This window comes from Lepidochelys olivacea (assembly GCF_965140295.1).
Source record: "Lepidochelys olivacea isolate rLepOli2 genome assembly, chromosome: 5".
Taxonomy (NCBI): domain Eukaryota; kingdom Metazoa; phylum Chordata; order Testudines; family Cheloniidae; genus Lepidochelys; species Lepidochelys olivacea.
Window position 1 is genome coordinate 10787016 of NC_140415.1, and position 24054 is coordinate 10811069.

Consider the following 24054-nt stretch of genomic DNA (forward strand, 5'->3'; position numbering starts at 1 on the left):
TTGCTGTGATGACCAGAAAAAAACTGCCAGTTGGTGGGATAAGACTGTTCTGACCAGGACTGTCTCATTGTTTCCTTGAGCTTCCCCATCTTTAACTACTTGCTTTCTCCTTTTGGATGCTTAGATTGTAAGATTTTGGGGGCAGATTCCATCTTTCTGCATTGTGTTTGTACATCACCTAGCACAATCTGTCCTTGCCCATGACTGGGTCTTCTAGGCATTGATTTTCTCAGGAGGAAAGCAGTGTCGACATACCCTTACTAACTGGGCTTAGAGGCACTCACTCCAGCTGATAGCTTTCCTGCATAATAATGAAGGGGACATTTTGCAGGCAGAGGATTAAGGTCTTTGTAAAACATGGAGGGACATAGAAATACAGTGATAGCAGATTGGACACAAAGATGTTTGGTAGCTGACACTTTCAGGTCCTGAGTCCTGGGAACAGTACAGATCAACCCCCCAAATCTAAACTCTACCAATAGTTTGAGAAGTTTGCATCAAGACCCAAAACCTGCTCTGAAGTTTGCACCCAGATCTTATGTTTATAATGAGTTAAATATAACCACTGAGTCAAAATTTGCCAATTCAGATCCCAGCTTTGCAAATCAGGTTCATCTCTCTCCATAATTGTTTCACTTTTAGTCTCCTCTCCACTTCAAGTACTTTTTAGTTTATTCAGATTAGAAGTACCAGAATACGAGCCTCTTTCATTATATGTCAGTGCTTCCTCCTCATGATGAAATCCAGAAAGGTAGATGAACCTGGGGTAGGGGGATATAACACACTGACCAATCTTTTCAAGCCTCAGGAAGGAGTTTCAGAAGTGAGTACATTGTATAGAAGGGCTATTCGCAGTGGCTTATGTTGACACCCACATTTTTGCACAAAAATTAAGATGTCAGAAATGTTTTCTTAAATGCTAGTTCTATTTGCAATCATCCTCCGCACAAATGAAACAGTATATTGGGGAAGCAGATGATTTAATCCATTTTAATGGACTATTCAATGGAGCAGTTTCTTAGTAATTGCTTGCTAGTTAATTTCAGGTACCATAGGATTTATTTTGTCTATTGCTGTGTGTTCATTTTATTTCTAACCATTAGTGTACTTTATACAACAGAATTCCCTCCTAAAGATTTTGTGTTGGGATTTCAATACCAGACAGCTCCCTAATGCTTCTTCCCCATTTTGATAACTGAAGGAGAATGGCCATTTTGCTTTAATGCAACCCACTTCATGAGAAAAATCAGACACTCTATTTGCAAGATACAGGAATCTAATAATTATGAAAATGAAGGAAGTTATCATACTGCTGTTAAATTTTGGCACAACATTAAGGTTTAATTTCAGTGTGTGTGTGGGGGGGGAAGGGGGAATCAAAGAACCCTATTAGAGTTCTCTAGTAACATTTATTTTAAGCACATCCTCTTTACCTCATGGTTATTATACTTGTTCTCCATTAAAAAAAAGCAATTATTTTCTACCTGCAGAAATTCTGCATTAAAAATGTCATGCTGTTAGTACAAAAATAACATTATTTCCATGTGTTATGGTTCCAAAATGAATAACATTTTGTCTTCTCCTTTTCGTGGTAAATTTAAATTACATGAATGTTGATGGACTGACAGCCCTGGGGAAAGAAGTCTCATATTTGTTCACAGAAGACAGGCCTGGGACGTGGCACTTTATATTTTCCCACAAACCCCTGACAATGTGCTTTAATTCTTATCTAGGAGGAGCAACAAAACAGAGAGAAATTCAATTCCTCTGCCTATTAAATCCTTCCATCTGCTGAGGGATGGTCTACACTACAAAGTTAGGTCAGCTTAACTACATCACTCAGGACTGTGAAAATTTTCACACCCTGTTCAATGTAATTAATCTGACTGAAGCCCTGATGTAGACACCACTACATGGATGGAAGAATTCTTCTGTTGACTTAGCTACCACCTCTCGGAGATATGGATTTACTCCAGTAACAGAAAAATCCCTTCTATCGCTGTAGTTAGGTCCACTGTGCTGAGGTAGTGTTTCTAGTGTAGACATATCCTTAGACTGCCAATAAAAGTGTTTAGAGCTAAATGTGGAGATGTTGTTACCCTTTGTCCTCTTGGAAAAAGACTGCCTGGTCTAAAGCCCATTGAGGTCAATGGAAAGAAACACATAGACTTCAATGTCCTTTCAGTAGGTCCTAAGGCCTCCATTCAGCAAAACGCTTAAGCACGTGATTAACTCTCCACCACTGTTTAAGTCCCATTAAAATAAAAAAAAAAGAAATACTTGTGGCACCTTAGAGACTAACCAATTTATTTGAGCATAAGCTTTCGTGAGCTACAGCTCACTTCATCCGATGAATTGGTTAGTCTCTAAGGTGCCACAAGTACTCCTTTTCTTTTTGCGAATACAGACTAACACGGCTGTTACTCTGAAACCCATTAAAATCAAAGGGACTTGGGACTCAAACACATGTTTTAAAATATGTGCATGTGTAAGTGTTTTTTTTTCTGAATAGGGGTGATTTGCTTGTATCGCAGCCTATGAGCACCAGTTCTCCCCCAACATCAACCTCACAGATCATATTAATGTAGGACTGGAAGGGACCTCAATAGGTCATCTAGTCCAGTCCCCTGCACTGTGGCAGGACTAAGTATTATCTAGACCCTCCCTGTTCTTAAAAACCTCCCAAGATGGAGATTCCCCTGCCTCCCAATGGTTGACCTATAATGGATGAAGTGAGAGGGAAACAACTTGATCACCATAGCAGAAGTCTCATGCCAAGAGTCAGAACGGCTGCAACATAAAGAATTTATTAAACTTTTACAGTGTGGCTGTTCAGGTGTTGAAGAAAGATTTTCTTTGCATCCACTACAGCATCTCTAAGTCATGTGAACACTGTTTCTTTTAAGCCTGTCAGGTGGCTTCAATACCATTCACCATGAAATGCTGTCAACATATCCACATGCACAGCAGAAGAGATGGAGTAACCTCAATTCTTCCTTTGTGAGAGATCCCGGAGTTTTGGGCAACTGCTTTTCTGCCTTGAAGATTCTCTCAAATGAGCAACTATCAGGTTCTCTGTTTCCTCCTCTCTTTTTTAATGTACACATGAAGATTCTAGGAGAGTTAGAGATCCAACTCCCTGATCCAACTCCCAGTGAAGTCAGTGGGATTCTAGCCTTCAAAGGAAGCTGGATCAGGTCCTTAGTAAAGGGATTTGGTGTGTGGTATTGGGGCGCAGTTCTGAACCACCATCCTGTTTTTCCTAGCTGGTGCAGTGGAATAGATGACCCAGCAAGTAAATGAGATCAGTATCTGGTTGTGGAGCTAGCTAGCTGAGGGTCAGACTGGATAAGGCTGGTCCAATCTGAGAGAGTAAAATGCAAGTGTTATCCCATTTTCCTCAAAGCTGAAATCCATAAAATCATGGAGGCTGATGGTGAAGAAAGATTTACAAGCAAAGACAAGTATTATTTTTCAATAATAAGAATATTCATGATAATATACAAAAATCAGGAGTCATAGCAGGGAGGGAAGTGTAAGAAATTATCCTGGTCAGCTGCACAGAGAAGAAGAGAGGGATTTGGTGATGACAAAAAATCATTAAATGTAGGCACACTCTCTCCTCCAACACCTTGGAGGAGAAGTGGAGCTGACTACAAATTCTAGTGATTAACCATAAATGACAGAAACATCCAGAGGGTGCCATGTGGTGAAGGTGCCTAGCCTGCACTCCACATATTGTCAGTGTTGATTAAAAACACATTTGTGTTCACATTTACAGCCAGATGATATAAAAAGACTGACAGGTCTTAAATTTTCTTCCTTATTAACCTTTTGGATTATATTAAGAAATACAAAAGACAGAGGTGTTTATTCAGAAGTGACCTAGTTATTCAGAATGAGTTCAGATAATACAACAAAGGGCCTGATTTGGTCCCCACTGAAATCATGAAGGGTTTTTCCATTTGCTTCAAAGGGAGCAGCCTTTAGGTCTAGTTTGTTTGTAGGAAGTAACACATCCTAAATCAGGAAATTATAGACCCAACTCTGCTCTTTCTTACATGGTAAATCTGGAGTAAATCCACTGAAGTCAATGGAGATACACTGGTGTAAATGCTGAGTAAGTCAGATCAGAACCAGGGTAAAATCCACACCCCTGAGCAATGGAATTATACTAACCTCAGTGCTAGTGTAGACAGTGCTGCGTGGGTGGGAGAGCTTCTCTCCCCGACATAGCTGCTGCCTCTTACGGACATTGTTTAACTATACTGACAGGAGATCTCTCTCCTGTCGTCATAGAGTGTCTTCATTAAGCACTGCAACAGCACCTCTGCAGCGTTTTAAGTGTAGACCTGCCTCAGCTACTTCTTTCAAGCGCCCCTTCCCTGCAGCTTACTGCAGCCTTTTATATTGGTATCCCTTATTCCTTTCAGGGGGGCTCAGGGCTGGTTTAACCCTAGCTCTCCAGCCCATGGGCAAACCACCCCTTTACACAGGCATTCTTTAACTTTTGATTGCTTGACTTTGCAACCTCAATAGCATTCTTTTTTACATATTTTTTATTATTTGCAATTTTCCAGGCTTTATTGACATATTTATGTTAAGTGACCTTTATTTAGCAACCTAAATCATGATTTGGAAATCTAACTTTAGAAACATATCTGACTGTCTTGGCCAAACTATAGTTCTAGCGAATAAACATTTCTAGTAAGATATAAGCCATTTTCCCTTTCAGTGTTGTTGTTGGTTTGGGGTATGTTTTATTTTTTTTTTCCCTCTCTCTCTTTTTTTTTGTTTTTGGCTGTCACGACTGCACAGATTTAGCTGTGTCACAGACATTTGTGTGTGGAGATAACGTTACTATTCTTAGCCAAGTTGGCACTTCTAGAGCTAAACAAATCGCTCTAATTTCCTCCTTTGTCTGAAAAAAACAAGTTTGTAAGTCAGGACTGCAAATGAGCCTTTCAAACAAAAACGATTAAACAGATTAATCCTCCTTTCTTTTTAAATGTTAGGTCGGGCTCTTATTATTTGTAATACCATAACGAGCAGTAATTAAGCTCTGGCAAATTTTCTTCTCCAAAGTAACTTGAATTACTGTTGAACTAGCACAAAAGAAATCAACCATGCTACTAGACATGGGCAAACTCTTTGCAGAAAACAATTCATTCAACACATTTTACCTCTTTCGCTCACCAATTGATCTTCTTACAGATTTTGAGACTTCCAAATGTGTTCATTTTGGCCCCATTTCAGGAAAGCAGCCTTATTCATGTACAGCCTAACTTCAAGAATACACAAAAAAATCAAGTAAAAATGTGCTTAAGTGTTCCCCTGAATTGGAGCCATAACAAATAATCAGTAAGAACTAAGTAGATGGGCACAATGCAAAAGAGAGACCCCAAAACAGTCTGGTGTTTAGGACAAAGCATGGGCTTGAACCTGGCTCAAGTACATCCCACCTGAGTGCCTTAACCACCAGGCTATTCTGGGGTGAGTTGCTCTCATGCTCTCATTTTTTTCATGAAAAATTTGAAAAGGTCTCATTTATTTGTTCCACTTGAAACCGAAAGGTAGGTCCTCTTTTTTGTGTGTGTGTGTGTAATGAAATTCTTGTTTTCCAGCAATCCCTACCCAACCCAGACACCAGACTGTGATTGACAACCAGGTTCCTACTTCCTACTTGCACAAGGTGGAAAATAAATTATGACAGCTCTTTCATTGTTGCATCTTAATTCCCCATACAGGCTGGCTGATATGTTAGAAGGAGAATATGTAACCAAAGCGCCACTCACTTTATCCCCACTTCCTTCTAGGAGGAGAAGTAAGATCTTAGTGGCCTTTACCCCCCTGCAGAGACATCTAGCCAGGTTTGCTAATGTGCTGAGACCACAATCTAGCATGCTGAACAATGTTGTCTCATTGTTCTCTTGTACTCTCATATGGGTCTGTCAATGTCCATCTTGTTTTAGGGCCCCTCTACACAATCAAATACTTTGGACTCTGGGGTAAGCCAGGGATGTTAATTAGCCAATTAGTTGTAAATTCACAGCAATTGAACTCCCACAGAGCCCTAGTATTTGATCCTTTATATGATACTGATGACTGAGATAGTGCTAAGTATTCCTGGTTTTAGAGGACTACTTAGAACGATCTCAGGCCTGGTCTACACTAGAAAATTAGGCCCGTATAACTACATTGCTCGGGAGAGTGAAAAATTCACACATAGTAAAGCCAACCTAAGTCCCTGTGTAGAATAATTCTTCCATCGACCTAACTACCACGCCTTAGGGAGGTGGATTACCTATGACAATGGGAGAACCCCAGGGGTCCTGGTCCAGGACTAGTGTTCATAGGCATGATGATAATATAAATAATAATTATAATGCCATGACATTGTCACTATAGTTAAGGTTACATTATGACTTCTGTTTAAAGGTTGACCTTTCTACATTCTTTAAAAATGCCATGATTAGCTGGATTCCTTTGAAATATGGTGTACCTCAGAAAGGTGCAGGATAGCGTTAGTAACCCACATTTGGGGTTATCTGAGCTAAGGTTCACAGAGATATAAGCCTGAGAAAAAATAGACATATTTCACAAAATTTCTAGGCAAGTTTGTTTTGCTCAGAGCTAGAGATAAATTCATTGATATGATGCAGGTCAAAATGATCTCAAACTATCAAGTTTTACCAAAGGTAGTGCTTGGCACCCACTAAATCTTTGAGGGTCCCAAACTGAGAATGGTATTTAAGAACATGCACATTTGTTGCAATGCTCATGTGCCAATTCACACAAATGGCTAGAGTGTTTCCATTTGTGCCATTTTATATGCTTGAAAGCTCAACCATTGTACATACTCTAAAATCCAAACGGCTGCTTGGATTATTTTGAAATTTGGTATCCCTCATAGGGATAATCATAGTATTAGTGATCCAAATTTGGACTCATTTGACTGAGGGGTTCCTGAGTTACAGTGCCCCGTTTCCCGCCTCCTCCCCCAAATCATTCCTTCTGCTGCTTTTGTACTATTACTATTGTACTTCTGGCTCGAAGGAGACTGACTTTTGGGGGGGAGGGATAGCTCAGTGGTTTGCGCATTGGCCTGCTAAACCCAGGGTTGTGAGTTCAATCCTTGAGGGGGCCATTTAGGGAACTGGGGCAAAAATTGGGGATTGGTCCTGCTTTGAGCAGGGGGTTGGACTAGATGACCTCCTGAGGTCCCTTCCAACCCTGATATTCTATGATTCTATTAAACAGAGAGCTACTAATCACTGGACAAATCACAGACCCCATTGAAAGTGATGCCTGTAAACTCACCCTTCAATTAATATAACTAAGGATAAGTTAATCACAAGCCCCCATCTCAGACAAAAAGAGTTTGGGACTAAGTGATTGGAGGTTGTTACAATTTGTGAAACATGGGTGGCAATTTTATTTGGCAGGAATGTAATTGAAGTCTTTGTGGCAAAAATTGGACATAGGCATGCTTCCTGGGAGGAGAGAAGGATTAGGGCATGGGGAAATGTGGGGAGAGGTATCTGGGGCTGCACTGAGGGAAGGATATTAAGTAGGAATGGATGGTAGGGGAGGGAAGAAAGCTTGGGGGCTCAGGTGAGGGAGGTGTGGGGTTAGAGAAAATGGAGGGGCGGGACAATGGGAAAGGAGAGATGCGGGTGAGTGGTAGCATACTGGGTAGGGTGGCCACTCACACATTTCTGGAATACCAGACATTTCAGTACTTCAGGGAACAGCATGATCCCACCCCTGCCTGCATTACCCTGCTCCTGCCAGTGTGACCTTGTACACACAGTGCTTGCCAGGTCACCACACAAAGAGAATGTCATTTTCAAGAGTGCATCATCCTGCCCCAGCCACCCTGACCTCCCATGCAGTATGTGTGTGGGATCACTCTGGTGGGGGCAGAGCGGCATGCTATTCAAGATGGTGTCCCCCATCTGATACCAGGTGAAATCACATCTGGTATTGTCCTGGATGGGGGACAAACCAGTCAAAAAGAGGACTGTCTAGTATAAAACTGGATGAGCGGCCTCCCTGAGGAAGAACAGGGGCAGGGATACTTGCCATACCCACCATCTCCCCTCTTGTGTATGCACCCAGATCTTGGGTGCTCTTGCCCATCTAATGGGGTCTGAGACCCCCACTCCTTGTCCCCTTATAAAAGCTGGAATATGGATGGAGGGCTTACCCCTCCAGGGGTGACTGAGCTCCTGTATGTGTGCCAGGATCTGGGGGAGCCATGCCCATCTACATGAGTTAGACCAACTTCTCTACCTTCCTCATCCGAGACAACTTCTGGGAAAGTGTTGCAACTCTGCGTGGGGGAGCTGAGAACAGGTAAGCTTCCTGCATATCACAGGCTCTAAAGAACTCAGGAGTATAGGGAACACCCATTGAGAAGAATGGAGCAGTTCACAGCTCTCAGAGCTATAGTTTCATTAATTACCATTGGCTGTTCTTATTCAGCTGAGAACATCACATTCCCACCTTTCAGAGCCTCCCTTGCTGTGGATGGAGATGGCTGTATGGAGGAACCCTTTCCCTGCATCATCCCTCTATTGTTCCTTAAAGAACAACGCTTTTAAGTGCTCTGAAATCCTCATGAGACAGAAGACTGTGTGTGTGCTGGGGGGAAAGAGACAGTGCAAGGGGTTGTGGTTGTGGATGGACAGGTAAGGGTAGACAAGCCTGGGATTGGTTGTTTGAGGTGATCTGGGGGATATAAGCATTGACTTCTTGATCTTGGGGAAGATTAATATGGTGTTTCCATAAACACAGTGTGGAAGTTTGGAACTAAGAGCATAGGTTCCTTGAATGCTGAAGGGAAAGAAATGTGCACTGCCTTGATTTCCAGCATATGGATTCTGAGCAAATCCTGGGTCACAAGGTTACAACAGTTTGCACAAGAGCAAGGAGTACCCTATGGCCTAGGGATTGGTATACAAATTGCAGGGCATTATATGTATAATTGCCTCCCAGACTACTAACTCTTTCCAACAACATATCTTTTCCTATTTAAAAACAAAAACTAGGAAATTCAATGGCAACAGACAAGGTTAATATAGCATTGAGGTTGCAGCATGGTATGATATCCCCTCATAAAATGTTGAGTTGAGCAAAATTCTGAAAACCAGGAAATGCACAATTAAGGTATCTGATGCACCCTTAAAATGTCCCCTTTCAACAATGCCCCAATATGCCGTGTTTACACACACACCCCTATACCAGGCTGGTCTCACCCTTCCACACCATCCTATTGCCTTCTGGTCAGAGCCCTGTATCCTCCTGCTGTGGCTACTGTTGGATCTCTGCTAGCAACAGAGTGTTTCTCCACCCAGCTCATATGCCCTCCAGTCCCCATGTTCTGGCAGCCAGCTATCTAGACTTCCTTCTGCAGACAGCTCCCAGGCTGCTACCTCTGGCCAGACATTCCTGATCACATAAAGCCTTCCATTCCCTCCAGAGCCTGGTACCCTCCAGCTTCAACTAGAACTCTCTTTTACTGTGCTGGAGAGATTATGGTGTCCTGTACTGGCTGGAAGTTGGACTGGGGGTTAACACTGGGCCCAATAGTGAGCCAGTAGCAGATTCATTACAGCTGTTTGTGTGCTTGGTCGTTTAGTCACATCTTAAGGTAATATGCATGCATGTGTTTTGATTATGAAATATAGAAGTATTGGAATGACAGATTAAGTAAGCATAACTGAACAGTTGTTAGAGGGGGAAAAGCTAAATAGTGCTTCTTTGCATGAGACTGAAAATTGCTAAATAAAATCCCACCTGTTGTCTTGGCAGAGAGGAAAAAACATACAAGATGTATTTTGTTTTGGCAGTGGAGGAGTAGCATTGAAAGAGTTTATTACAATGTCATAAGGCGAGATCTCAGGATAGAAAGGAGCGACTAAATGTGGTGGGAAAAAAATCCCTCCATCAGATGATCATTTCTAATGGAATGAGATCTAATTAACAGTTAATGCAACAGAAAATAGAGATTTTAAAAAGGAACTGAAGAGAAACTTCTAGATTTATTCTTGGGAAGAAAAGAAAATAACGAAGGTGAGATAAGTGTGGCTGCTACTTCAAAGCTTTTAGTGTCAGATGTTAAGGGAATTCAGTATCATGAAAATAGCAAAACAAAAATAATACTTAAGTTAGCAGAGAGTGAAAATATATTCTTAAAGGGGTGGTGTTTTGCGCAATACAATACAAAGGAGAGATAGTTGCAGATATTTCTAAACTTAATTCACTTTCTTCAAGCATTGATGCTAGCAAAACGTTATCACCCAAATGTTAATTAAAAATGAATATTAAAGGGGCATGAACAGGGACAAAGAAGATTTGTTTTTTTTAAAAAAAACAACCAAACATTCAAATGCTTTGAAGAATGTTCCCAGACTGACTTTGTGCTCCAGCCCTCCAATGATTTGGTTATGCTGGTTATGTCTCTATTAGAAGTGTTGCCATTTATTCAACATAGTTATTTAGGGAAAGCCTGCAGAGATGCATCCTATAAGACTTTTATCCTGGGCTTCACCAGCTGCTGAATGAAACTGTTGTGCTGGATCATGAAGACGGAGGTGGCCTCTCACATATACAGATCCTAACCCATTCAGAGTTTTAAAGGTGGACTCCAAGATCTGGAAGTGGATTTGGGACAGGACAGGAAGACAATGCGGGGAATAAGCACTGACATATTGTGACTTGCATTTCCTAGTAGATGGGCTGCTGCATGTTGGACCAGATGAAGCTTCAGCACATGCCTCATGATCAAAGCCAGGTAGAGCACATTGCAACGTTCTCACATGTAGGGGGCAAAACCATGACTCACTGCAGCTAGGTTTGCATCTGAAAGGAAAGCCACAGTCACTGTGTCAGACAAAAGTAGCAAAGGGCCTAACTATAGCTACTATTAATGTTGAGGAGCAACAAGAAATCCAGTAGGACAGCTGTATTGTGCACCACTTTGATGACTGGATAGAGCATAGACTCAAATATCTGCTGTGTCCCCTTCCACTCACAAAATAAAGTCTATAAAATGCTTTGGGATCCCTCATCATGAAAAGTATTTTTAAAATATAAGCTATTACTATTGTTAACTGCTGCAAAATGGTAACAGTAGGCAGTGGATTCTCCCCAGTCTTCCTGCCCGCCAACTACTGAGATCATCTGTTCAGAGTTCCACAGTACCAGTGACTAATGGGGGTGAAAGGAAGTTCAGCAATTATTTCTTCATAGCAGTCTACCAGACCAAAAAAAAAAAAAATAGAGTATAGACTTGTGTTTTAAGTATCTCAAAGTCTCTGCCAGCCAGCATGGGATATAGCTTGGAAACACTCCAGAGATGGTGATGAGATGACTGCACAGAAAAAGAAAAAAAAAAACCTCAGCGCTGGTCTACACTACAGAATGACTTTGACATAATTCTGTTGCTCGGGGGTGTGGATTATTCACACCCTGAGTGACATAGTTATACCAGCTAAGCACCAGTTTAGACAGCGCTATGTCAGCAGGAGAGCTTCTCCCAGTGACATAGGTACCGCCTCTCACGGAGGCTGAGTTAAGTCGATGGGGGAGCTCTCTCCCGTCGCTTTACAGTGTCTTCACAAGAAGCTCCACAGTGGTGAAGCTGCACCACTGTAAATTTGTAGCATAGACCTGCCCTTAGAATTCAAATTACTTCAAATGTAGAGAACCTGGTCTCACAGGTGTTAACAGCTGGGAAAGTAGAAGTACAAAAGTTGGGGTTGCGGGTACATCACAGTCATAGAAATGTAGGGCTGGAAGGAAGCTCAAGAGGTCATCTAGTCCATTTTCTCATGCCAAGGCATGATTAAAAATACGTAGACCGTCTCTGACAGGTTTTTGCCTAACCTGTTGCAGAATTCCCATCCCTGGAAGCTTGTAACAACTTAAACTGTTCCAGTGCTTAACTACCCTTAGCTATAAAGATTTTCCTCATATCTAATCTAAATGTCAATTGCTGCAAACTAACCTTATTATTTCTTTTCCCACACTTGGTGAATAAACAGAACATAATCCTCATGTAATAATATTTTATATAATTTAAGACTGTTACCATGTCTCCCCTCAGCCTTTGCTTCTCTAGACTAAACACTCCCAATTCTTCCAACCTTTCCTCATAATCATGTTTTCTAAACCTCATATTTTTGCTGCTCTCCTCTGGAGTCTCTCCAATTTCTTCACATCTTTCCTACAGTGTGGTGCCAAAACTGGATATAATACCCCAGGTGAGGTCTCCCCAGTGTTAAGTAGAATGAAACAATTACCTCCTGTGTCTTACATATAATATTCCTATTAATACACCCCAGAGTGGTATTCACCTTTTTCACAGCAGCAACATAATGTTGACTCTCATGACAAGCACTAAGCACATAAAGTAATAAGGAAGTGTTATTTACTCCTTCACATAACACAAGAACTAGGGGTCACCCAATGAAACTAATAGGCAGCAAGTTTAAAACAAACAAAAGGAAATACTTCTTCACTCATCACACAGTCAACCTCTGGAACTGTATGCCAGGGGATATTATGAAGGCCAAAACTATAAACAGGGTTCAAAAAAGAACTAGATAAGTTCATGGAGAATAGGTCCATCGATGGCTATTAGCCTGAATGAGCAGGGATGGTGTCCTGAGCCTTTGTTCAATAGAAGCTGGGAGTGGACAACAGGGGATGGATCATTTGATGATTACTTGTTCTGTTCATTCCCTCTGAGGCACCTGGCATTGGCCATTGTCAGCAGACAAGATACTGGGCTAGATGGACCATTAGTCTGACCCAGTATGGTTGTTCTTTTGTTCATCTTGCCCAAATTCAGGTCACAAGCATTAACATCTAAGCCTGAATGTTCCAAAGACAGCAAGTTAGAATCAAGAGAACCTGCTCAGGTGCCATACTACAGATCTGGATATTATCTGGGCACATGGCATAGTGAAACCATCGAGTTTTAATGTAACCACACAAATACAATTAATGGACACACCATCTGATAATGTTCAGTTTAAAAGAGTGCTCTAATGAGCTCCTAGTGTGAAAAAAAAATATGCAATCATGGGCACTGATTATGTAAAGATTTATACATTGAAGCCAGTAAAGCTAGTCATATGCTGAAAGGTAAACAAGTGTGTAATTCTTTGCAGGATTAGGGCTGTAGTTAGTAAAACTAACATCTTTGGTGACAGGCTTCCCAGAGAGGTCAAGGGCTGAGTGAAGCATCAGCTGCCCTTGTAAACCAAGAGATATTCTCTCCTGGTCAGAGTGGAGGCACACTGATGGGCACTGGGGGGTGCTTGGGATTGTATGGCAGGCGCCTACGTCCTGGGGGCCAATAGAAACAATCTATGCAAATTCGTCAATCACTTACACTCTGGCAGCTTTTAGCAACATGACCATGCCTATGTTTAATTGTGTTTGAATTAATCAAATCAATATAATTTAAATTAAGTGCCCTAAAAATCTATTTTTAAATGGTATTAGTTGTTATTGTATCTTTTGTACAGATTAATCTGTTTTAATTAGATTAAATGTTTATCTATGACAGGTTTTAAACCTCATTAAGGGCCAGATCCTCAGCTGGTGAAAATTGGTGTAGTTCCACTGAAGTCAATGTAGGTATGCCTATTTACGCCAGCTGAAGATCTTGCCCTTAATGTTTTCAAATAATCTAACTGCAATTAAAATACATACACTGCCTATCTTTATTAATCTAACTACTTAAATGTAAAATGGCACTGGTATTAAATTGATCTTTAGTCATGCATTTATTGCCTGATTAAAGACAAGAATTAGAAATCTAAGACCACGACTGAAACCAACCAACCCACCAAAAACACACACTAACATAAATTAGTTGTACTGAAATCAATGAGACTAAAGCACATACCAATATACTTTCTTGAATAGAGATGCTTTCTTGAACTGGGGCATTTAAGTAGACCAATAGCCTAGTGAAGTCAATGGGACTACTTAGGTGCTTAAAGTTAGGGCCCAGGTCAGCAAAGTACTTATGCAGATGCCAAAATCCTAAATTTAGTCTCCTAGACATGAAAGAGCCTAAATCCCCACTGACTGTCAACCAGATCTTGACTCTGAAGTGCCTAAATTCCTTTTGAAAATGAGCTTTAGGGTCATAACTCAGTTAGGCATTGCAACACTAGTGCTGCAACACCTAATACTAACCCCCCCCCCCCAAACACACGAACAAAAAACACTGGGCCTAAGGGCCAGATTTTATAATATATTTAGGAACCTGAAGACCCAGATAAGCACTAAATGGAATTTTCATAAGCAGCTAAGAGCTTAAGTCCCATTTAAATCAATGGGTAGTCAGTATCCAACTTGCTTAGGGACTTGTGAAAATTGCACAGGGGTCCTATCTGCATCTTTAGGTGCATTAGCACTTCATCCTGATTCAACAAAGCGTGTAGCACATGCTTAACTTAAAGCACATCGGGTAGCTAATGATGTTGATGGGACTATTCACATGCTTAAAGTAAATCATGTGATTAGTTGGATCAGGCTAGAGTACTTAGCACCTTGCAAGATCAAGCCCTTAATTAAGTACCCTGCCTTCTAGGATAGATAGGGGTGAAGAGAATATCTACCAGTACTTGCAATCAACTGGACATGCAAAATAGGATAAGAAACCACGTATCAGCACTTATTAACTATGACTTGTGACTCAGTTGCTCATGCTTTACAGATGAAGTGGATGGTTTTTATTCTTTAAGCTCTTGAAATTCCAGTTGGTTTTTAAGAAGGAGCACAGATAAACCCACGTTTTTAAGGACAAGACATACTTAAAAGTGACAAGAGATGCTTAACAAAATCCACGAGAGGCATCAGAAAGGAACATTATTTAAAATAATAAAGCTCACTTTGAGTTGGGTTGTTTCATACACTTAATTTTAATTGCAGATTATTCTTGTTCTCATATCACTATCAATAGATTTAAGAGAGATGGCATGCATCATTAATTTCACTGTGTAGGGGATAGCATTTCAAACAGTAGCTTTGCTGACCCAACTCCTACAGCCTGTCTGATTGTTATGAAATTGTGGTACAGGATTAAGGAACATTGGATCTAATGTTACTGCCATATTAGTCAAGGCATTTGGAAATGTATCTTTAATGACTTTAGTATGAAAAAATGGCTTTAACAAAAGTCTTAGTAAAAAGAAAAGGAGGACTTGTGGCACCTTAGAGACTGACCAATTTATTTGAGCATAAGCTTTCGTGAGCTACAGCTCACTTCATTGGATGCATTCAGTGGAGTGAGCTGTAGCTCACAAAAGCTTATGCTCAAATAAACTGGTTAGTCTTTAAGGTGCCACAAGTCCTCCTTTTGTTTTTGCGGATACAGACTAACACGGCTGCTACTCAGAAAAAAGTCTTAGTGTTAGTCTTGGTACCCGGGCCGATTTCCAATTTGGGTAATTGCGTTCTGCCTATGTAACATTCCCTCAGTAGCTTTAATTGGGTAGTTTTCTTTCTCACAGTTTGTTATAGTCTGTTTTGTCACATTGCTTTGTACTATTAAACCATTGTATTTCTTCCCAGAGGTGGCTGCACTTCATTGGTGGGTGCAACGATTCCTGTCTAAGCATTTTTAATATAGCCCCATGAACAGAATTAAGACCCCAATTCTGCAAGGTACTTAAGCATGTGCCTAACTTTAAGCATGTGAACAGTCACAGCTACTCATTTTATCCAGCTGTGTTCAACAGAAAGCTCATTCAGGCCCTGAGCCTGCAAAAACGTATGCACATGAGTAAACACACTGAAGTCCAATGGACTACTGACATGGTTAAAGCTGGAGATTGGCTTAGGTGCCTTATGGAACTGGTACCTAAAGAAGCACATTTCCATCTTGTAAAAAAACAAACACAAAAAACCCCACACCTTTTATTTCTGTTGTATACCAATAATGTAGATTTTACTCAAAAAACCACCACATTATCCAGTGCTCATCTGTCTTCCTGAAAGGAGATTGATAGGCCTCTCATCTAATACCCTCATTACTAAGGCTACATCAACGCCGTAAGCCTGGGGTGTGATTCCACAGCTCCCACACACAGACTTGCAGTAGTCCGGTGAGGCCTAGAATGGGTATAAGTAACGTAGGCACAGTAGCACAGGCAGCCGCAGCATTCATCGATCTACCACAAGTACGTGTACGTGAGCAGAGGAAATCACAGCCCTACCTTGTAGATTGAGCCCAGAGGCAAGCTTTCGCTGGAGAAAAGATTGGACGTGTGTCCTCATTCTAATCTCTAGTGGCAGGGAATTCAACAGAGAATAGCCTAGAATGTGGGTCAGCTGAGGACATCCCGTCTGAAGTGTTAGAGTGTGCTTGCTGACTGCTGTAGAGGACTCATGGAGGGAGAAGTTCGAAGGCAGATTGGTCCACGCTCCCTAGAGGCTTTAAAAAAAATCAGAATCAGGACCTTGATTTGTGTTTGTCATAGCACAGGGAGACAGTATTGGCCACTGAACACCCGTGTGATCCATTTTCAGCTGGTAGGGAGGCTGGTCCAGGTTGAAGTTTCTTGGTGGCCTTTAAAAATAGCCCGATGACTGAAGACTGGACCACTGTAATTAGGTCCTCAGTGGAAAGGAATGGGTACAGTCTCATACATAATTATCTTCTGTCATGTTCAGCATATAAAATTGAGCCTTGGACTCCCATATATAAAGGATTCCAGTGAGGTCTGCTGAAGGGGCATGAGCAAAAACAGATTGATGTAGTTCACCCATTCCTTCTAGGTTTAGTATTTTATGACCTCTCATGTCAATAGCAGCTAATAGATCTAATAACGTCAGCGCAGATGTTTGTCCACTGTTCATGGTTCTAAGGAGATCCCTCACTATAGCAGTCATTTGGAAAACAGCCTGAACCTTGCGAAAGGTAGCAGGAGTAGAGCCGGTTGCTGGGGGTGAGGGGGACTATGATTCAAAATTTTGAAGTTGCTTTTGTTTCTCAGGGCTTGAAGTTCATCATCAATGTTTTTGTCATAATGGTTTTTGCTAAACAAAAAATTGTGATAGCCATTTTGAGGGGGAAAATAGAGCTTAATTTGTCCCCAGGCTTACCAGGGTTCAGCCCCAGCACCTCTTCAGTCCCTGGCATGCACGGTGTGACCTCTCATTTAGAGGACATATGACATCACACCATGTGGAGAACATCATTATTATTGGTTGAGCTCCTGTACTTGTCATCCCAAATCAAACACTGGGAAAAACCCACTATGAAACACAGTGAAAAAGGAAGAGTCTGATTATTACAAAAAAAATTTTCCACCAACAAATGGTTCTAATAAAAAGCCATTTTTCAATTAAAGAACTTTTAATTTAAAAGATTTTGACCTGGTCTAATCCTGAGGGGTAACATTTTCAAAAGCACTTAAGTGGTTTGGTAGCTACAGTGACATTTTCAAAAGTGACTTAGGCATATTGAAAATCAATGGGATGTAGTTCTTCTCAGTGGCTAAGTTACTCTTGAAAATGGGACTCTGCCTACCAAGCCATTTAGGCACTTTGGAAAGTTTTACTCAAGATCTTTAATGACCCATAATGGTCATCATCTCATTCTTGTTCTCTTTGGAGTGAGGATATCTCTAGCATCAGTGCTCCCAGCACCTCTCCCTGTATCACTCTGGAGTTTCATATAAAGTCTCCCATCCAAATGTTGACCACACTGTTCTTCCTAAGCTTCTGAGACCTGAAAAGATTAAAATCCAACTTTCTGTTGTTCTCTAATATGTATTTTATATAGTTTCAACCATCATCCACTGCACAGATGGCTGAATTCATTGTGACAGTTGACACATTTATAACTGATTGGAAATACATATTTTAAAATCTCAATATTAATAGCATGATTTGGGGTTTTTACAAGTCAAAGATGTAACATTTTAGAGATGGTCCAAACTTTAGTGTTCAACAGCTAGACCCCAGTTTTCATAATATTTATACCAGGAAAGGCTGAATCTGGGAATTGGGTATGGCCTAGTATAGACATAAAGGTCGAGTTACAAAATTCAGATCGTGGTCCAAAGTTCCTCAAAGTGAAGGGATATTTGTATTTCTGGTTTTGTTTCAAGCCTATCTCTAAATATTTTAGATCAGGAAGGTTACTAAACGTACTAGTAACTGACCATTATGTCAGGAGTATGACCACTTATCCCATCAACTAATGCAAGCCTGAACGCCCAATAAAACATGAGCTTAGAATCTGGGAGCTACAGAGATACAGAGGGTGAGGGGAATAAAAATATTTCCTAACACAAATATCATTGCACATAGTGACTTGCTGAAAATTCATCTATAAATAACAATAGATAAAGAAATTAAATGTAGTGAACTCCTGTTATGTGTAATGGAATATTCTTAGTGGAATGATTGGATTCACATTCCTTCCCCCACCATATATATCGCCTCAAGAGTTACATGTATTTTACAGAATATTACACAGAGCACTATTGTTCAAGGTCTCAAGCTGAGCATTATGCTACAGCTGGATTGTCACCATTAGGCTTTTGTCTCAGTCTGATTTAGGGAGAAAGTCAATGACCTGGAAATAAATGTGAAACTCTTTAGATGTTTCTCGGAGTCCCAAAACTAATTTCACTCCTATTGTTGTATTGAATTTTCTAAGGAAGAGAAGAGGGAACACATGGGGGTGACATGCTAAAACATGAAAAGGCAATAGGCATGCATGTGAACACAGATGCTAATGAACTAGAGAACAGCACTTTAAACTGTTATATTTTCTATACCCAAGTTACATAATTTATTTGAAGTTCAATTCTACTCGGTATAAATGGCATCCTGGGTTTCCATGTTTGATATGTCAGTAGCTTCCAGAGCAAATATGATCAGTTTACAAAACCTGCTAGCTGTGGATATGAGTGGATTAGGCTCCTTTAGAGTGAAAAGGGTCATAGAAATTAACGGTAATATTTACCTTAATTTATTAACAATCCTGGTGCATTGCTCTTTGATCCCGGCCTATTCTGGGGCAATAATTCTCAACAGTACCATATGACACATGCTGCATAAATGCCTAACATAGCAGAGGAAAAGGAGCAGAAAGAAACTTCACTTACCTGCCTGAACTCCTCAAGATCTATTTTGTTTCCCACCAGCACCAATGGGATGTCATAAGTGTGCCGGACACGATAAATGAGCTCCTTAAACTCTGCAGCTTCCTGAAAGGATTGGCGGTCTGTGATGGAATAGCAGATAATGAAACCCTCTCCACCTCGCATATATTGGTCCCTCATGGCTGTGAATTCTGCCTGCAGAGTAAGAACGACATGCTCTATAATTTAGTAAACAAAATAATCCGCCTATAAATAATGGACGTGATGAGAGTTTTTCTAGCATAATTTTAGATTGATTGTTTACTTTTTTTAACTAGTTCTTAGCAAAATGTAGTCTTCCTCCAGGGACCAAGACAGCAATTTGTCTCTGGGTAATTCACCTCCTAGTTTTTCCTTAGGCAATTTCTTTTTCACAGATGAGCAATCTTATATTGATTCCTAATATTTCTTAGTCTCATGTTTTTCTAGCTTCTTCCACAATATCTGTATTTTGGTGTATGTGGAAGATGCTTACTACACATTGGATACTGACAGATAAGAAGTGAAGAGCACCTGGATCTTATTCCTAAAGATAGCAATTTTAGACTTCAGAGGGGTAGCCGTGTTAGTCTGGATCTGTAAAAGCAGCGAAGAGTCCTGTGGCTTACAGGACTAACAGACGTATTGGAGCATGAGCTTTCATGTGTGAACAGTTACTTCGTTTAGACTTGTCTCCTGTTTATAGACTTGATCCAGAGCCCCATCATGTCAAAGGAAAGACTCCCATTGACTTGAATGGGCTTTGGATTAGTCCCTAGAAGACTTGATACAAGAAAAAAAAAACATAATAAAACTTCTATTTTTCATCTAGCACCTCAAAAGACACCAGTTTCCATTCCAGTGTGGAACACTATCACTAAAGATGGGTGAGCTACTTTGAATAAAATAAAAACTGTTCCAAAAATCTACCCCAAACTCAATGGGAACTTTTTTTGCCACATTAGCATTATTTTTAAAGATAGCTTTTGGTTCAGAACCATATGCCTTGGTCTTGCTCCCCTGGAAGTTAATGGGTATTAACTCAGAGTACAACATTTGGAAAATCTTAAGCTTTGCTGTTCAAAAAGCAGATCCAATTATTGCCCCCTGAGATTGTTTTGGGTTTTTTTAAACAACTTTCATTTTCAAGTGCCTTTGTTCTTGATCACAGCCTGGAATAAAAGTGAAAGGGCCCCAAATCCTATGACAACAGTTGGTCCGAATGAGAATTCTCATGACAGAACTTATTCTCACAAGATTTCCATACTCAAGAGGCTCTAATAAAGTTCAGAATACACCTATAAATGTTGGAGTGCCTCTGTAAACTGAACCTTTTACAAACCCGAGAATTTAAATTAGGATTTTCAAAGTAGCCTAAGGGAGGAAGGTCCCTAACTCTCACTTAAATTCAGTGGAAACTGTGCATCTAAAACCTTTTGCCCCTTTAAAGTTATCAGCATTAAGCATCTCTAAAGTATTTAACTAGGCCATATGGATTACCATCATCCACAATTGATGGCTCTATACTTGTTGACCATTATCCTGGCCAGGGTTCCTTCCCCACTCTGAACTCTAGGGTACAGGTGTGGGGACCTGCATGAAAGACCACCTATGCTTATTTCTTCCAGCTTAGGGTAAAACTTCCCCAAGGTACAAACTCTTTGCCCTTGGAGGGTAAACTGCCACCACCAAGTGATTTAACAAAGAATCAGGGAAAGGACCACTTGGAGTTCCTATTCCCCCAGAATATCCCCCCCAATCCTTTACCTCCCTTTCCTGGGGAGGCTTGAGAATAATATCCTGTAATTGGTTACAAAGTTATTACAGACCCAAACCCCTGGGTCTTAGGACAATAGAGAAATCACTCAGGCTCTTAAAAGAAACAGAACCTTATTAGGAAAAAAAAGGTAAAAGAAGCACCTCTGTAAAATTAGAAGGGAAGCTAATCTCCCAGGGCAATCAGATTTAAAACACAGAGGATTTCCCTCTAGGCAAAAACTTTAAAGTTACAAAAAGAAAACCAGGAATACACCTTCCTCTCAGCACAGAGAAAATCACAAGCTGAAACAAAAGTAAACTAACACATTTCCTTGCTAGTACTTACTAATTCTAATGGAGTTTGATTGCTTTCTTTCTTGATCTCTCTCCGGCAAGCACACAGAACAGACAGACAAAAGCCTTTCTCCCCCCCACCCCCGATTTGAAAGTATCTTGTCCCCTTATTGGTCCTTTTGGTCAGGTGCCAGCCAGGTTACCTGAGTTTCTTAACCCTTTACAGGTAAAAGGATATTGTGCCTCTGGCCAGGAGGGATTTTATAGTACTGTATACAGGAAGGTTGTTACCCTTCCCTATATATTTATGACAATCCCTTATTGTGATCCATCCTTTAATAAGGAGTTTCTCACATATTTCAGAGTACTTTATCTCCACAGGGGAAAAGCTCATACATTTATCTCCAGACTAGCAGATTAATAGGTGGCTTTTGGGTGAAATACTGTGTCAAATTTACTAGAGCTTGTCAAAACCTGGAATTTCCTTCCAAGATATTGTAAAACCATTAGATATTATATATTGTAAAAAGTTGAAACAAAGTGCTTCAAAACAAAACCTTTCACAATTGTCAAAATGAAACATCTTTATTATTTTTTATTGCATGTTTTTGTATGTTCCCAGCAAATGTTCATTTGACAATAGAGAATTGTTGCATTGGAAAATTGTTATCTGCTCAATATACACATGTGAGCAATCCCACAGAAGCCAGTCAGGTTTCTCTGGTGTAAATAAGAAAAGGATTTAGCCCATAGACTTCTGCTGTGATGAACAGACAAACTACTCAAAGAGGTAAATACAGTATATACCTGTTACTGGAATATGAGGGACCATTTTTTTTCTGATAATTGGGAGTTTGGATAATTGAGGGGGCAGGAGTCATTCAACTGGTGGCAGGGGTGGGGGAAGCTTCCCCTCTGGCCAGAGGCTCATCCTCTTTGCAGTCATGGCCAAAGATCTTTGCTCTACCCACCAGGACCACAGCCTCCCTCCCTGCAGCTGCAGAGAATTTAATGTCACTGGCCCTGTGGCAGCACAGGGAACCCACTGCAGCTCCACTATGATGGCCCAGCTCACTCCCTCTCATGACAGGTGGGCTGCAGAAGGCTCCGTACACCACCACAGGAGCCATTCAGAAGCAACGTGGCCTCCCCCATGGCTGGGGGATGGTCCTCCTCTCAGTCCTGACCTGGAGTCTCTGCTCTATTATCCAGACCTCCACACTATTTGAAGCCCTTCCTTGTCCTCCATAAATCTCATGCTTGAATGGATTCAGAAAATGGAGGTTTGGGTAATAGGTTTTCCAATAAACAGAGGTACACTGTATTATACAAGTGAAACCCCAACTGAAGTCAATGGGAGCTCCCACACACATCTAGGAGCAGAACTTGACTCAAACCATAGGCCTTAGTCCTGCTGCAATTGAGGTTGATGGCAAAGTTCCCCAGTGACTTCAGCCAGAAAGGGACAGGGTGTGGAGTGCATTATTCAGGATGACTATTCCACAAGGCAAGGTTGCCACTGTCACTCACTCATTCCAAGCATTTTCCCAAAGCCTGTGCTTTCTACATTTACATTTCTACTGCCCTTTGTTTCGAGACATGGCAGTACAGTAAAGTTATGACTTAAAGGATACAAATTAGTTTGTTTATGCAACTGCTTATTCTGACATGTTACTGCAGGTAATGTATTGGATGAACTGCCAAAACACCTTTCGTGCCATGCTTGGAGTGATCCATTTTAGCATGCATTAAATATTCTATGCAAATTGGATTGGGGCAGTCCACCTGTTCATTTGCAGTTTTTCTTGGATTTTGGATGCTGGTTTCCACCTACCTCTCTTGCCTTTGGCATGGTTGCTAATTATGGAGTCAAGGATTAAATTAAAAACCAAGAGACCTTTCTTAGATTTTCCCACTGGTTTCCCTTAATTCTGCCTAGTCACTCAGAATCCTGACATTAGAAGCATCTTCTGGACCTGAATATAAGACAGTATATAGATTTTGGGGCAGAGGTAATTTATGATACACTATAAGAGACCAGTGCTAAATTTTATTAGAGTTGGGACCAAACCAAAACTTATATCTAATCTCCTGGAGACACTGATGAAGTTTTAATTCAAGTCCAGATCAAATATCCATTGCTTACTCCATCTCTACAATGAAAAAGTTCAAAATTTTGCATTCCAACAGGTCTGGAATTTGCAAAAGTTCAGAGATGGATCAAGATCTAAGCTTTGTGATTCCTGAAGACGTTACAAGTAACTATTCATGTCAAGGTTCCTCCCCCACTCTGAACTCTAGGGTACAGATGTGGGGACCTGCATGAAAAACCTCCTAAGCTTATCTTTACCAGCTTAGGTCAAAACTTCCCCAAGGTACAAAATATTCCACCCGTCGTCCTTGGATTGGCCGCTACCACCACCAAACTAATACTGGTTACTGGGGAAGAGCTGTTTGGACACATCTTTCCCCCCAAAATACTTCCCAAAACCTTGCACCCCACTTCCTGGACAAGGTTTGGTAAAAAGCCTCACCAATTTGCCTAGGTGACTACAGACCCAGACCCTTGGATCTTAAGAACAATGAACAATCCTCCCAACACTTGCACCCCCCCTTTCCTGGGAAATGTTGGATAAAAAGCCTCACCAATTTGCATAGGTGACCACAGACCCAAACCCTTGGATCTGAGAACAATGAAAAAGCATACAGTTTTCTTACAAGAAGACTTTTAATAAAAATAGAAGTAAATAGAAATGAAGAAATCCCCCCTGTAAAATCAGGATGGTAGATACCTTACAGGGTAATTAGATTCAAAACATAGAGAACCCCTCTAGGCAAA

General features: G+C 40.8%; 1 protein-coding gene across 2 annotated transcripts in view; it reads right to left on the reverse strand.

Moving 5' to 3' along the window:
* The window catches only part of RIT2 (Ras like without CAAX 2), a 273033-nt gene that overhangs the window by 106768 nt on the left and 142211 nt on the right, over positions 1-24054 (reverse strand). For both annotated transcript variants that reach the window (XM_084627652.1, XM_084627651.1), the window contains exon 4: positions 19149-19340. In XM_084627652.1, the coding sequence (XP_084483778.1) occupies positions 19149-19340 (192 nt within the window). The remainder of the gene's footprint in view (positions 1-19148; positions 19341-24054) is intronic.